Raw genomic sequence first — 15,582 nt, forward strand, 5'->3', positions numbered from 1 at the left:
TGTATTATATAGAGTCATTACACACAGAGTGATCTATTATATAGAGTCATTACACACAGAGGGATCTATTATATAGAGTCATTGCACACAGAGGGATCAATTATATAGAGTCATTACAGACAGAGGGATCTATTATATAGAGTCATTACACACAGAAGGATCTATTATATAGAGTCATTACACACAGAGGGATCTATTATATAGAGTCATTACGCGCAGAGGGATCTATTATATAGAGTCATTACACGCAGAGGGATCTATTCTATAGAGTCATTACACGCAGAGGGATCTATTATATAGAGTCATTACACGCAGAGGGATCTATTATATAGAGTCATTACACGCAGAGGGATCTATTATATAGAGTCATTACACGCAGAGGGATCTATTTCACGTGTTTATTTCTGTTAATGTTGATGGTTATGGCTTACAGCCAATGAACACACAAAAGTCATTATCTCAGTAAATTAAAATAATTAACAAAAAACACCTGCAAAGTCTTCCTAAGCATTTAAAAAGGTCCCTTAGTCTGTTTCAGTAGGCTCCACAATCATGGGGAAGACTGCTGACTTGACAGATGTCCAGAAGGCAGTCATTGACACACTCCACAAGGTCCCAGAGTCTGGAGGAAGAGTGGAGAGGCCACAATCCAAGCTGCTGGAGGTCTAGTGTGAAGTCTCCACCATCAGTGATGGTTTGGGGGCCATGTCATCTGCTGGTGGAGGTCCACTGTGTTTCTCTTTCGCTTCATGGGGGGACACAGGACCATGGGTGTATGCTGCTGTCGCTAGGAGGTTGACACTATGCAAAAAAAGGAAAATGGCTCCTCCTCCGCAGTATGCACCCGCCTACAGGCACCAAGCTCACCAGTTTAAGCTTAGTGTCTGTAGGAGGTAGACCTGGATCCTACTGATCCAACCCTGTTGTGTTTTATTAATGTTTGTTTTTTCTCTTTCAGATACAGCTCTTCAGGCTAACAGGGCACATTGCGTCCCCTGTTAACCCACTAGCGACCGGGAGAGCAATGTGGCTACCCCCACATTGCCCACTCTCGGACCCGCTGTGCAGGACTTATCCCCTGTCACCTTAGGGTGTCTCAGGGTGATCTCGGTGGCCAGTCCTAGCCTGTTCCCCACCCCAGCCCCCCTCCTCGGAACGGCCTGGGAGGGAGACGGTGGTCCCTGCGGGTGACCTTCCCCCAGTTTTCTGGGGTTGACACCGTCGACTGGACAGTGCGGGAAGGATGAAAAGCCAGGATCCCCTCCTATCCAGGAAGGCATCCTGAGACCATCCTCAGGAGGTGAAAGGAACGGACAATTACCGGACTCAGCTACTGACTCAAAGCTCCGGGTACCAGCCTCCGGTCTCCCCCCCCCCCCTCCCCCCCGCTCCAAACATGGCGCTTAACAGCACTTCCCTGGGCCACGTCCTCCTTCTTCTCCCTTACGCGCGGCAAATCTGACGCGCTTTTTCTCCAACGGGGGGGGGCGTGTCCTGTGGGCGGTCCCGCTCTGACGCCCATACGCCCCCTCCTATTTGACCAATCAGGACCGAGGGGCATAGTGACGCTTCCGTCACGCCCTCGTGCCTTTCTGCGGACCTATCATCGGGGGGCCTCTCAAGCCCGCCCCCCTTCCCATCTGCCTTTCGGAGCGTCACGCGCTCCGTCATCAACGAGCGTCCTCTGCACCGATGCCATCGCTCTGCCGCTCACAGCTCCCTACTCCGTCAGCACCTACTGTGACCTTCTCCAACCTCACCTCCAGAGCCTTCAGGGGGACACGGGACCGCTTCTCCGCAGGATCGGGTAGGCTCTGTCCGGACACAAGCCCCCCACCCTTCCCTGCTCACAGCGCTCCCCTCCGCAATATCCCTGGACAGGCACATATGCCCAAACCCAGGGAGCCCTCAGTCCGTCCCTATTACATTGTCATATACTACGCCTGTGCTCTTTGCGGTAGTAAGTGGCCCGCGGGTCTCTCTACGGCCTTCTGCTCGACCTGCAAACCTCCCGCCATGCTGGCACCCCAAGATCCCCCCGCCGCTCAGGACTTGGTAACCCCCTCCCCTCCGGAGTGGGCTGTTGCTATGTCACAGTCTGTCTCTTACCTCACCAAGGTTTCTCAATCTCTGGTGCAGGTCTTAGAGCGCTTGCCGGAACGTTTGCCTATGTTATCCACGGCCACCAGCGCTCCGAACGTCCCCACAGACGATTCGCAGGCACCCCTGCCCCATCCTCACAGGGGCAGACGGACGGCATGTTCTCAGAAACGGATTCACACAAGCTCATCCTCCAGCTCTCCAGACTCCAAGATGCCCCCTGTGTCTCACATCTCCTCCCCGGAGGTCGCCCCGGGATCTAACTCTGCTTCAGATTCAGACTCTGGTTCTGACTCAGACCAGTATTCCATGGTCCAGGACATGATAGACAGCCTTATAACGGCTGTCAATCAGACTCTGCATGTTACAGAAGACGAGAGCCCGTCCCGGGACTACTCAGTTTCCTTCAAAAAGATTAAGCGTCCTGCACGCACTTTTTCTAACCATGCAGAATTTGACAGAGTTTTTCAAAAGCAGTGGGAGCATCCAGAAAAGCGCTTTACAGGAAAGAAACAGTTAAACGTCCTATACCCCTTTAACCACGACCTTGTCAGCAAATGGATGGAGTAACCATCTGTGGATCCTCCCGTCTCTCGCCTTTCCGCCAAGACGGTACTGTGTCTTCTGGATGGTTCCTCCCTTAAGGATACCACGGATAGACAAGTTGAGGCCCTCTCTAAGTCAGCCTTTGAGGCTACGGGCACTTCTCTTTGCCCTTCCTTCGCCTCAACTTGGGTATCAAAAGCGGTGTCCGCATTTGCCAAACAGCTCAGACAGGGCATCCTAGCAGGGGCCTCCCCGGACGATTTAGCCGATCAAATCGGCTTCGCCGGGAAATATCTGCTTACGGCGTCCCTTGACTCCGCTGCATGCTCAGCCCGGGTTTCCAGTAATCTCGTTGCCTTACGTAGAATTCTTTGGCTTAAACCCTGGAACGCCGACCCGGCTTCCAAAAGATCTCTAACTAATCTTCCTTTTCAAGGTTCCAGGCTGTTTGGCTCCAAGGTAGACCAGATCATCTTTGATGCTACTGGGAGTAAGAGCAGCTCCCAGCCCAGACCCAAACGCCCTTTTCCTAGGAGACGTCCCCTTCAGTTCCGGTCCTTTCGTCAGTTCGCTCAACCGAACCCCTCCTCTCAACAGGACCGTATTCCAGCACAGCGGGACAGTCGTAAACCCTTCTTTAGGCCTACGCCTAACTGGCACCCAAGGAGTCGCTCCTCCAAGTCCTCTGGATCACGATCCAACAGGTTTTCCTCAACATGACGGGTCACTCCCACCTGGAACTTCTCCCAGGGTGGGTGGCCGTCTCCTTCTGTTCACAGATTCTTGGCTCCCGGCAATAGAAGATGCCTGGGTCAAAGAAATTGTGACTTCCGGATACAAAATCGAGTTCGATTCCAGCCCACGATCACTTTTCCTCAGGTCCCGCCCCCCACAACCATCTCTGCTTCCCAGTTTTCTCCAAGCCATCACTTCTCTTCTACGCTCAGGAGTCATAGTCCCGGTTCCCATTCAGGAAAGGTTTTCCGGTTTTTACTCAAATCTCTTCGTCGTCCCAAAAAAGGACGGCTCTCTACGTCCGATTCTGGGCCTCAAACAGCTAAACTGACATGTACACATCCGACAGTTCAGGATTGAATCCCTCAGGTCGGTAATCGCCTCGATGGAGGCTGGGTAATATCTATGTTCAGTGGACATTCAGGATGCATACCTTCACATCCCAATCTGCGCGTCACATCAGAAGTTCCTTCGCTTCTCCTTCAAGAACGCGCATTACCAGTTCACTGCCCTCCCCTTCGGTCTCGCCACAGCCCCGAGGGTTTTCACGAAGGTGATGGCGACAGTTATGGCCATTCTTCGAACAAGGGGAATTGTAATCATACCCTACCTCGACGACCTGTTAATCAAAGGCCCTATGTTCAGGGACTGTCTCCACAGTCTCCAGATCACCTTGAACACTCTCTCCCGGTTAGGCTGGCTGATCAACACGGACAAATCCTCCCTGGTCCCATCCCAACGCTTAACCTTCCTAGGGATGCAGTTCGACACGACCCGTGCCCGGGTCCTCCTTCCAAGGGAAAAGATGAACTCCCTACGACAAGGAATCCACATCCTCTCCGACCCAGGTCCACACTCCCTTCGCCTATGCATGAGTGTCCTGGGAAAGATGGTAGCAGCCATGGAGGCAGTTCCTTTTGCCCAGTTCCATACCTGGTCCCTTCAACTAGCCCTTCTCTCAGCTTGGGGCAAGAATCCGTCATCTCTAGATCGACGCATCAAGTTGCCTCGTCAAGTAAGACGGTCACTAACCTGGTGGTCCCGCCCTTCTTCCTTCAGACCCGGGAGATCATTCTTTCCGCTTCGCTGGCAGGTGGTCACGACCAATGCCAGTCTCATCGGTTGGGGGGCAGTCTTTCTACAACACACGGTCCAAGGCTGGTGGAGCCCCCACGAAGTCTCTCTCCCCATCAACATTCTGGAGATAAGGGCGATTTACCTGGCGTTGCGTCACTGGCTGAAGATCCTGGCAGGGTCCCCAGTCCGTGTACAATCCGACAATGCCACGGCAGTGGCATACATAAACCATCAGGGAGGAACGCGCAGCAAGCCTGTCCTAAAAGAAGTGGCAAGAGTGCTACTTTGGGCCGAGAAGATGGTCCCGGCAATCTCAGCAGTCCACATTCCAGGGGTCGACAACTGGGTGGCCGACTTTCTCAGTCGGCAGGGCCTCGCCTCAGGAGAATGGTCTCTCCATCCTGATGTGTTTCACCAAATCTGCTTACGGTGGGGCACACCAGACGTCGACCTCATGGCGTCCCGGTTAAACCACAAGGTTCCGGCCTTTGTAGCTCGGTCCCGCGATACGCTAGCAATCGCCCAGGACGTGCTAGTCATATCATGGTCACAGTTCCAACTGCCTTATCTCTTTCCACCTCTACCTCTGATCCCTCGCGTCATCAAGAAGGTCAAGACAGAGGGAGTACCAGTTCTTCTAGTGGCCCCAGATTGGCCCAGACGCGTCTGGTACGCAGATCTGGTAAATCTGCTTGTCGACTCCCCCTGGAGACTACCAGACCGTCCGGACCTCCTCTCTCAGGGTCCTATTCTTCATCAGAGTTCTCGTTCTCTGAATTGAATGGTATGGCCGTTGAGGCCGCGGTGTTGAAGACGGCGGGCTTTATTGACAATGTCATTCAGACCCTAATTAACGCCAGAAAACCCGCTACCTCGCGCATATACCACAGAACTTGGAGAGACTTTTTTTCGGCACTGCGAACAGGATCAGCTGACTCCTATGTCCTTTTCTTTGCCAATCATTTTGGCCTTTCTTCAGTCCGGCCTAGAGGTGGGACTATCTCTCAGCACTCTCAAGGGCCAAGTTTCGGCCTTGTCCATTCTATTCCAACGTAACTTAGCTAGCCGTCCTCAGGTCAGGACCTTTCTACAAGGGGTGGCCCACCTGGCGCCCCCCTATCGCCCTCCAGTGGAACCATGGGACCTTAATATGGTCCTAAGCGTCCTACAACAGCCTCTGTTTGAACCCATTCAGGACATTCCAGCCTCTCTTCTTTCCTGGAAGTTGGCTTTTCTGGTGGCTGTTACCTCTATTAGAAGGGTCGCAGAACTCGCAGCCCTCTCTTGTCTGTCGCCTTTTCTGGTATTCCATCAAGACAAAGTAGTGCTCAGGCCGGTTCCTTCTTTTTTACCAAAGGTGGTTTCCGCTTTTCACATCAATGAGGACATTGTTTTGCCTTCCTTCTGCCCTGCTCCAGTGCATCCACGGGAGAAGTCCCTGCACAAACTGGACCTGGTCACAGCTCTACGTGTGTACATTTCTAGAACGGCCTCCCTTTGGCGCTCGGATGCCCTTTTTGTCATCCCTGAGGGCCATCGCAAGGGTCTCCCTGCTTCCAAGTCAACCATCGCCCTTTGGATACGTTCGACCATCTTGGAGGCACTTCGCATCTCGGGCAAACCTCCCCCTCTCGGGGAAAGGGCTCACTCCACCAGGGCGGTGGGGGCCTCTTGGGCGGTCCTCCACCAGGCTTCGGCCTCTTAAATCTGCAAGGCCGCAACGTGGTCTTCTCTTCACACCTTTTCAAGGTTTTACAAGGTCCACACTTATTCTCCGGCTGACGCCAGTCTTGGACGGAGGGTCCTGCAGGCGGCAGTGGCCGAAGTCTGACCTAGTCTGTGACTGTCTTCTGTTCTCCCACCCAAGGGACTGCTTTGGGACGTCCCATGGTCCTGTGTCCCCCAATGAAGCGATAGAGAAAGAGGGATTTTTGGTACTCACCGTAAAATCTCTTTCTTGGAGCCTTCATTGGGGTACACAGCACCCTCCCTGTGTTTGGACATATGTCCTGTTGGCCCTGTTGGCCATCTCATTTAGTTTTTCATGACTGTGCCCCGTTGGGCATTACATAGTTGGTTATTTTGTGCTTCTCCTACTGCTCTAGCCACTAACTGGTGAGCTTGGTGCCTGTAGGCAGGTGCATACTGCGGAGGAGGAGCTATTTTCCTTTTTTTTGCATAGTGTCAACCTTCTAGCGACAGCAGCATACATCCATGGTCCTGTGTCCCCCAATGAAGGCTCCAAGAAAGAGATTTTACGGTGAGTACCAAAAATCCCTCTTTTATCAAGACCAAAGTCAGCGCCGCCGTCTACCAGGACATTTTACAGCCCTTCATGCTTCCCTCTGCCGACAAGCTTTATGGAGATGGAAATGTCCTTCTCCAGCAGGACTTGGCCCCTGTTCACACGGCCAAAAGTACCAATACCTGGTTTACACACAACAGGATCACTGTGCTTGATTGGCCGCAAACTCGCCTGACCTTAACCCCATAGAGAATCTATTATAGAGAATCTATGGGGTAATGTCCAAGAGGAAGATGAGAGACCCCAGAGCCAACAATGCAGACGAGCTGAAGGCTGCTATCAAAGCCACCTGGGCTTCCATAACACCTCAGCAGGGCCACAGGCTGATCCCTCCATGCCACATTGATGCAGTAATTGATGCACAAGGAGCCGACCAAGTATTGAGGCATTTACTGAGCAGACATTTCAGAAGGACATTCCGGATTTTAAAAACATTTTTCAAGCTGTTGTTATAAAGTATTCTAATTTACTGAGATAATGACTTTTGTGTTTTCATTGGCTGTAAGCCATAATCATCAACAATAACAGAAATAAACACGTGAAATAGATCCCTCTGTGTGTAATGACTCTATATAATAGATCCCTCTGCGTGTAATGACTCTATATAATAGATCCCTCTGTGTGCAATGACTATATAATAGATCCCTCTGTGTGTAATGACTCTATATAATAGATCCTCTGTGTGTAATGACTCTATATAATAGATCCCTCTGCGTGTAATGACTCTATATAATAGATCCCTCTGCGTGTAATGACTATATAATAGATCCCTCTGCGTGTAATGACTCTATATAATAGATCCCTCTGCGTGTAATGACTCTATATAATAGATCCCTCTGCGTGTAATGACTCTATATAATAGATCCCTCTGCGTGTAATGACTCTATATAATAGATCCCTCTGCGTGTAATGACTCTATATAATAGATCCCTCTGCGTGTAATGACTCTATATAATAGATCCCTCTGGGTGTAATGACTCTATATAATAGATCCCTCTGGGTGTAATGACTCTATATAATAGATCGCTCTGGGTGTAATGACTCTATATAATAGATCCCTCTGCGTGTAATGACTATATAATAGATCCCTCTGCGTGTAATGACTCTATATAATAGATCCCTCTGTGTAATGACTCTATATAATAGATCCCTCTGTGTGTAAAGACTATATAATATACGAGTTTCACTTTTTGTATTGAAGAACTGAAATAAATTAACTTTTTGATGATATTCTAATTTTGTGAGATCCACCTGTAAAAGTCATCTCCTTTCCAAACAGCCAACACCCTGCCTTCAGTGTAGCATACTGGAATCACCTCTGGAGCTGCCATGGTTCTCTGGCTTCGCTCTCCCTATGCTGATGATTGGGCTGAGCTCGCACCCCCGGGTGGTAGGCGCCATCTGCCTCTATTCTTCTGTTCCATAGACCCCATACTTAGTCCTCAGCTTTGCTGAGCTCTTTCTTACCTTTGTCTCGATTGATTCAAGTCTTGGCAGAAGTCATTAGTGGACTTTTAGCGGGTCGGGCCCTCGCTGTGAGGCCAGCTGGTGACACGGGCATTAAGGTGGCGCTTACAGTGTGTTATCTCGGCAGGACGAGCCATCCGGCACCGCGGTGACTTCGCCAGCATCGTCCTCTTAGACCACAGATACTCCAGACCGACGATCCTCGGTAAACTACCGCAGTGGATCCGCGGCCGCACCGAGGTCAGACCGGCCTTCGCTCCCGCCTTTGCCTCCATTAGAAAGGTTTGTAGCCACAGACTCTTATATTACACCTGCTGCGACGCATCATGACCTCAGATAGGGGGCGACAAACCAACAGAATGAGGATGTTTAGGGACTAATGTCTGGGACCTTCATCCATGTGACACCACCTGCAGGAAGACATTAGGGGGTGGCACTGGAGGTAGGGGTGCGGTACTGACGACCTGCAACGTGCAGCTCCGGATGGCGCTAGAGAACCCCTCTAAGTATAGGCAGAGGCGACATTAGGATCTGAAGAAAGGCAATCACAAGTATTAAGTTACAGACCAAGTTTTCACAAAGCATTGAGCTTTATTTACATGGGCTCGGAGGACCCCTATAAGTATATGGTAATGGGGGGGGGGGGTTATAGATCGAAGTGACCCTTTAAATGCTGATATACAGGAGATGAAGTGAGGATGGAGAAAACATCCTCTAAGCCGCTATGACTGCCGAGCCTGTAACCGGTTTTGCTTCTACAGTTCTTCCAGATGAAGAAGACGCCATCTTGACCCGGCCACCGCGTCCCCTAGTAGTCACCGGCCATCGCATCCCCGAGAAATCACCGGCCGCCGTGTCGTTCACTATTTATTTTGTAAGATTAAACTTGTATGAAATCTCCTGCGGGATCTTATGGTTTCTCTCTGTGACTCGCAGGCATCATCCTCGCTCCAGTCTCGGGATGTTTCCACCGGCCAGTGACCACCTAGGACTCCCATTCATCCTCATCAGCTTCTCCCGGCGTCATTTGTGGCGGGGGAAGGGGTGGAATAGTATCGGAAATCCTGGCGAACGCTCCGGCAGGGGAATCTCCGCTGCCGGCAGCCGGGCCCTTCCCTGAGATACCTAGGAAAGAGTCAACGACAGGCAGGTGTGAATATGTCCTAAAAGAGGCTCCCGACCCCCCCCCCCCCCCCAATCAGTGTGCTAGCTTCGCATGCTGCGTACACTAAACGATGCAGTCTCGCCCCAGACATTGGTGGCGCTAAGACTTACCACCAGAGATCTGACCGTCCCCATACTCCACCCCCCATTACCCGCACTCTTACCTTTCCGTCTCATCGCCAGCTTGTTAAACAAATCGGACATCAGGTCTCCGCCGCCCCCGGTGGCCCTCACTGCAAGATGGGACATAGGGCATCAGAGAAACTAACACTCCCATCATCCTATCCTCTAGAGATACAGCGGCACGTAAAGGTTTGTTCACTATATTCGTTAGGACACGTGATGCAAATGTCCCGGCTTTATAAAAACCTCCTCTAACCTTGTGCCAAAAACCAGCAGCCGTGGAGTCTTCTAAGCAGGTGCCGAGCTCTGACAATGGTGGAGGCCACAAGGCAGGAAAAGGATATAAGAAGAGAGAAAAGCGTTTTCAAGTTGCCCTTTTCTCAGCTCGAAATATAATTAAGAAATGGCAGTTACCAGGAACAGTGGAGGTCAAGATAAGGTCTGGAAGACCAAGCAACATTTCAGTGACAGCTGCTCTTAGGATTTGTTTGACTGGAAACGATCTTCAAAAAGATTTATCAGACTCTGGAGTTGTTACATTGTTCTACTGTTCAGAGACACCTGCACAAATATGGCCTTCATGGAAGAGTCATCAGAAGGAAACCTCTCCTGCGTCCTCACCATAAAATTCAGCAGCAGGAGTGCAAAAGAACATCTAAACTAGCCTGATGCATTGTGGAAACAAGTCCTGTGGACCGATGAGGTAAAATAGAACCCTGGCCACAATGATCAAAAGGTATGTGTGGAGAAAAAGGGCACAGAATGTCAGGAAAAGAACATCCCGCCATCCATTAAGCATGTGGGAGGATCAATCATGCTTTGGCGTTGTGTTGCAGCCAATGGCACGAGGGGAACATTTCACTTGGTAGAGGGAAAAATGGATTCAATTCAATCAAATTCTTGATGCAAATATAACACCATTTGTAAAAAAGCTGAAGGTGAAAAGAGGATTCTACAAATGGATAATGATCCTAAACACACGTCACAATCCACAATAGACAACCTCAAAAGGCGCAAGACCAAGGTTTTACTATGGCCCTCACAGTCCCCTGATCTGAACATCATTGACAATCTGTGGATAGACCTCAAAATAGCAGAACGTGCAAGAGGAATGTCACAGAACGGGAGGAATTCTCCAAGGAAGAACGGAGGAAAATCCCTCAAACAAGAATAGAAAGACTCTTGTCTGGCTACAAAAAGCGTTTGCAAGCAGAGATACTTTCAAAAGGGGGCGCTACTAGGTACTGACCATGCAGGGGGCACAAACTTTTGCATCGGCCCATTTTCTTTTGTAATATAAAATGTAAAAGATGAAGAAATATATAGAGATAGATATGACCTAAAATACAAAGGAAATGTGTCATCTGTAACTTTAGGCCTTTTAGATCATTTCATCTTCAACTTGCTTCACTGTTCACAATAACAGGAATTCTGACCAGGGGTGCACAAACTTATACATGTCACTGTATATGACAATAGAGAAGCATTTGAATAGTCTCCACCATATAAAGAGTTAATGAACCCCTCTGGAGCGTTCAGACGCAGCGGAGCCCCCCGTGCTGACTGTCGGGCTCGTTATCGGCGGCTGGCAGCTGTTTTCAGAGCCAGGACATCTGCCAAGTACCAGCCGCTGCTGCGCACGATCCGGCGTCTGCCTGGCAGCACCTCGGCGCTGGCGCAGCTAATCTCCTGTCAACCAAACCTCGTGGCCCGTGCAGCCCCCCAGGTGTCACCTTGCTCCTGCTCCTTCATCTTCTTCTTCTCCAGCTTTTTCTCCTTCACGCTCCTCAGATTGGCCTTCCCGATGCCGCCCGCCTGGCGGATGGACTCCAGGAGTGAAGCGCGGCCTTCGGAGGGCTTCACCACCTCTTTGGGGGCTCCTTGGATGGCAGCTGGAATAGAAGTAAACAGATGAGACTATGGGCCAGTGCCCAGCCCGATGCCCACGGGGGGGGGTTTTGGAGAGAGATGGTCGCTCCGTACCAGGGTCCCCAGTATTGTCCGCTCCGCTGGGCACAGGTAAGGTGGTCTGCAAAGGAGGCGGCGGAGCTGGGGGAGCAATGGCTGGCATTGCAGGGGGCGGAGGAGGTGGGGGAGGAGGCGGCGGTGGTGGTGGCGGCATAAGTCGGCCATCTTGCACATCTGGAATAATAAAGGGTTAATAAATCCATAAAAAAGATACTTGATTATATCAATGTTCCACCTAGAAGAATCTGTACCGGGCCTCGATGGCTCTGGGACCTCCTCAGTGCTGAAGGTGGGCAGCTCCGGGATCGGCCCCCCAGGAGCAGAAGGGGCAATGCCAGGACCCAGGTCGGCGCTGTACATGAGGTCGTCCGCCACCCCGGGCAGGTCCGGCAGATAATAAGGAACGTCGATCTCAGGGACTTCTCCAAGGTCTGGAACATAGAAGTAATTCTCCGCCGTCTAGAAGGAAGCGAAGCGCGATAGTAAGACATGGCGGTGCAATCAGACGGGCGCCGCTGCTCCCCTGCTCACCTGCCGCTCAAGCTGCTCCCTCTTAGAGATGGACAGAGGGGCATCGAACAGCCGGTCCTCATCATCGCCCTCTAGAGGCTGGTTAGTGCGGGACACCACTCCGGCCAGAGGGTCCAGGAACACGTACTTCTTATACCTGCAGGGACAAGAGCAGCCTTATCCTCCAGTCACTGCCAGAGCTGCATGCAACATTCGGCGCGGTTCCTTCGCTCACTCACAGGTTCTCCGTTGTATTGAAGAGAAGCAGAGAGCTGACGGAGTTGATGTTTCGGGGGAGGCTGCCCAGCCCCTCCTCCGCCGCCTCCTCTTCTTGCCCCTTCGGGCCCACGTATACGGGGTAGTACTTGAGTTTCTCCTGTAGTAAACGGATGGACGACAATCAGTGAAAGTACTGATGAAGCAGATCCGAGCGTTCAGCTCTGCTACATCCCAAAGTTGCACAGCAAGAACGGCCTAGAAATGGCCACGATGGATACCTGCAGCGCCTGCTCGTCCAGCGGACGGTGCTTGCTCTGAACCTTGTGTCTCGCTCGCTTCTCAGACCACGGATCATCCGCCCCCGAGAAGACGGACGTGTATTCCTGGAGACGCTCCGGAGCGGGGTACTTGGCGCTGGAGAAAACCTGCAGGAAATAATTCAGGGAGGAGAGAAAACGGAGGGTGGCGCACTACGGGGGAGACCGGCATAGAGGGTGGCGCACTACGGGGGAGACGGGCATAGAGGGCGGCACGCTACGGGGGTAGACGGGCATAGAGGGAGGCGCGCAACATTTAAGGACCGCTCACCTTTATGGCCTTTTTGCTGCCCTTTACTTTCTCGATCTTGGCCTGCGCCAACCGGACTCTATCGTTGATGTTCTTCAGCTGTGACCTGTTGGTCTCCACTCGCTGCAAGATCCTGAGCAGGGCGGAAAGGCAAGAGTTAACTGCGATGTGACACTAGCAGGGTGGCACTGTCAGACCACCTAACGCGGCAGACCGAGGTGTCTTCCCCGCCAGCTGCATTCTGCCGCGCCCCCTCCCCGAACCGGGATTCAGCTGTTTTCTGAGCCAAGTGTGAAGCTGACACCCGGCTCACAGAAGCTGCAGCGCCAGCTCCCGGTGAACAATTGTACTCGCGTCTTTCAGACAAGAGTACAATTCAATCTCTGACCGTCAGCTCAGACCAGCAATGTGATCAGGTCATGTGATCACGCTGCTGATGCTGACGTCACTCGCCAGCGCCCAGAAGAGAGGAAACCATCGGTGGTAAGTGATCCTGTCGCTATGAAGCTGAAGACACTGAAGATTCAGTGAGGGGAAGGGCTATTTATTCAGTGTGGAGGGGGGTTTATTCGATGTGGTTGGGGAGATTTATTCTGTGGGGTGTGCGCGCGGGGGTTAAAACAGGGTGATGGAGTGTGCGCACGGGGGTTAAAACAGGGTGATGGAGTGTGCGCGCGGACACAGTATGGGGAGCGAGCGTGATGGGGTGCGCGCGCGGACACAGTATGAGAAGGGAGGGGGGAATGTGTGAGGAGACGAGAATAATAGTGTGAGGAGACAGTATGGGTAGAAAAGTGTGAGTGGGCACAGAATAGAGACTGAGTAGTGTGGGGGGTAGTATGGGGTGACAGTGTAAGGGCACAGCCAGGAAGGGATAGTAAGTCATGGAGGGGTCCCAGTGTGGTAAAGAGGGGTCCCAGCGTGGTAAAGAGGGGGCCGTGTAGAGAGCATGTATCATAAGAGGGGTATATTGTGGGGGTCATATTTTGTGCAGGGAATATAGCGCAGGGCAATTATTTATTCCGGGGCTCAGCGTAGGGCATTGTAATGACACTATCTTTCAGGGCATTGTGTCGGGATGTGCTGCAGAAGACCGGAGAAGATGGAAGTCTGCAGAGACGGCTGTGGAGGGGAAGAGTCATCATGGCGTCTGGACCAGATGGAGAAGAAAAGAAAGACGTGGTCTCTGGAGTCTTCATCTAGCCGGCACCTGGATGGAAACGTTTTTGTGATACTAATTCTCAGGTTTTTATTTCTGGAGCATTAGAGGAATTGTCCAGGTTTGTGCAGAGTCTGCAGTGATTCTATGTGACTGCAGACTTCTCCTTTCTCACAGTGCGCGCTGCTCGCTGTCAGGATTCTCTGGTGCAATTTACATACATGCGGTCACATGCCGACTAGACATGCGTGGCCTCATTCAATGAAAATGAATTGAGCAAGGCCGGACACGACTAGGGAAACCGGACGGAACGGAGAAAATACCGGGGGACATCGGAGGTAAGTATAATCTTTATTTTTCACCATTCTTATTCTTTTTTTTTTAACTATTACTTGGTCACACTATATATGCTGGTTGCCAGTTGCATGGATTTATATAGTGAAAACAAGTTGTCAAGCACTTTCCAAGTGATGCTAAAAGCTCTTGATAACCCGCATGCGGAAATGCAAGTGAAGAACGCTTGACAAACGATTCGACCAGGTGGGAAAGACGCATGTACAATCCGCATGCACCATCCGCATGTACAATCCGCATGCACCATCCGCACGCATTTTTCCTGCCAGGGAGAAGCGTAAAAAATCTGCAGCATTTCTGCATGGTGGGCACATAGCCTTAGTGCAGTGCTGCTGTGAGAATTCAGAGGCCTGCAGTCAGGTGCGGGAAGGCCTAGATACATCTCTGCTCCAGTTCCATCCGAAGCTGCATCAAGTTACTAATTTGCAGGTGAGGGAGTGGACGCCACCTCAGATTGTGCTGATAGAACCTACCTGCAGTTCACCGGTCATTGGATCACGAGGCGCCCGTTTTGGGTACGCAGCACCCCTGCACTGGTTACCTGCTGAAGATGTCGTTGGACACGGACTGCAGGTGCTGCAGGGTGGCGGTGATCTGCTGGATGGTCTCCTCCCGGCGGAGATCCGGCTGGATCAGCGGCACCGAGTACGCCTGCCGCTCCATGGACATCCTCTGAGGCATCGCGACAGCGCCCCCTGCAGACAGAACAGAGACTTGTACTATAAGCACCAGACCCCTCATCCCGCAGCCCCCCACTGACACAGGAGCTATCAGCGACACCAGACTGAGAGCAGCGAGGAGGAAGACGCGGGAGGCCGCGACCCCCAGCACGGCAGCAACCTGTGTCTGACAGGAGGTGCTGGGAGTTGTAGTCCCCCACAGCCGAGAGCAGAAGCAGGGGACCTCCTGCCTGAGGGGCTGTGACCTGCTGGAGCTGCGCAGCGGCCCCGCTCACAGACACGTACACCACAGCCGCCGCCTCGTCCCCGGGACTCTGCAGCCTCCGGCTGCTGCTGCCGCCGTATGACAGGTCACGTGCTCCGGCGCCCCGCCCAGCCGGGGGTCATGTGACCGAGCTCACGTGACTTCCTTCACTGCTGCTTGTAGCTGCCATGGCACACAGGAAGGCTGAGATACAACCTGTGCGATACCTGTGTATCCACTGACTGCTGTATCTAATCCTCTCCTGTGTGATACTTGTGTCCCCACTGACTGCTGTATCTAATCCTATCCTGTGTGATACCTGTGTATCCACTGACTGCTGTATCTAATCCTATCCTGTGTGATA

At 51.9% G+C, this 15,582-nt stretch overlaps 2 protein-coding genes across 3 annotated transcripts in view; one reads left to right on the top strand and one right to left on the bottom strand.

Moving 5' to 3' along the window:
- DDX11 (DEAD/H-box helicase 11) overlaps positions 1-9,131 on the top strand; it is a 132,258-nt gene extending 123,127 nt beyond the window's left edge. Inside the window, exons 26-27 of the mRNA XM_073650295.1 lie at positions 8,358-8,512; positions 8,992-9,131. Of these exons, the coding sequence (XP_073506396.1) occupies positions 8,358-8,512; positions 8,992-9,021 (185 nt within the window). The 3' untranslated portion in view covers positions 9,022-9,131. The remainder of the gene's footprint in view (positions 1-8,357; positions 8,513-8,991) is intronic.
- Positions 8,861-15,371, bottom strand: WASHC1 (WASH complex subunit 1). 2 transcript variants are annotated; one of them, XM_073650297.1, is made up of 11 exons: positions 15,220-15,361; positions 14,836-14,989; positions 12,803-12,914; positions 12,493-12,639; positions 12,235-12,371; positions 12,017-12,152; positions 11,737-11,944; positions 11,501-11,659; positions 11,251-11,409; positions 9,559-9,627; positions 8,861-9,355 (listed from the first exon to the last, which is right to left on the bottom strand). In XM_073650297.1, the coding sequence occupies exons 2-11, from the start codon at positions 14,973-14,975 to the stop codon at positions 9,216-9,218; spliced, it is 1,407 nt and encodes a 468-aa protein (XP_073506398.1). In that variant the 5' UTR covers positions 14,976-14,989; positions 15,220-15,361; the 3' UTR covers positions 8,861-9,215. The 2 variants fall into 2 exon arrangements, with proteins under 2 accessions (XP_073506398.1, XP_073506397.1); XM_073650296.1 differs by having other exon boundaries at positions 8,862-9,355; positions 15,260-15,371.
- Between the last annotated feature and the right edge of the window lie 211 nt (positions 15,372-15,582).

This window comes from Phyllobates terribilis, unplaced genomic scaffold (genome assembly GCF_046119375.1).
Source record: "Phyllobates terribilis strain yellow unplaced genomic scaffold, ASM4611937v1 Scaffold_10__3_contigs__length_209671492, whole genome shotgun sequence".
Classification (NCBI taxonomy): Eukaryota; Metazoa; Chordata; class Amphibia; order Anura; family Dendrobatidae; genus Phyllobates; species Phyllobates terribilis.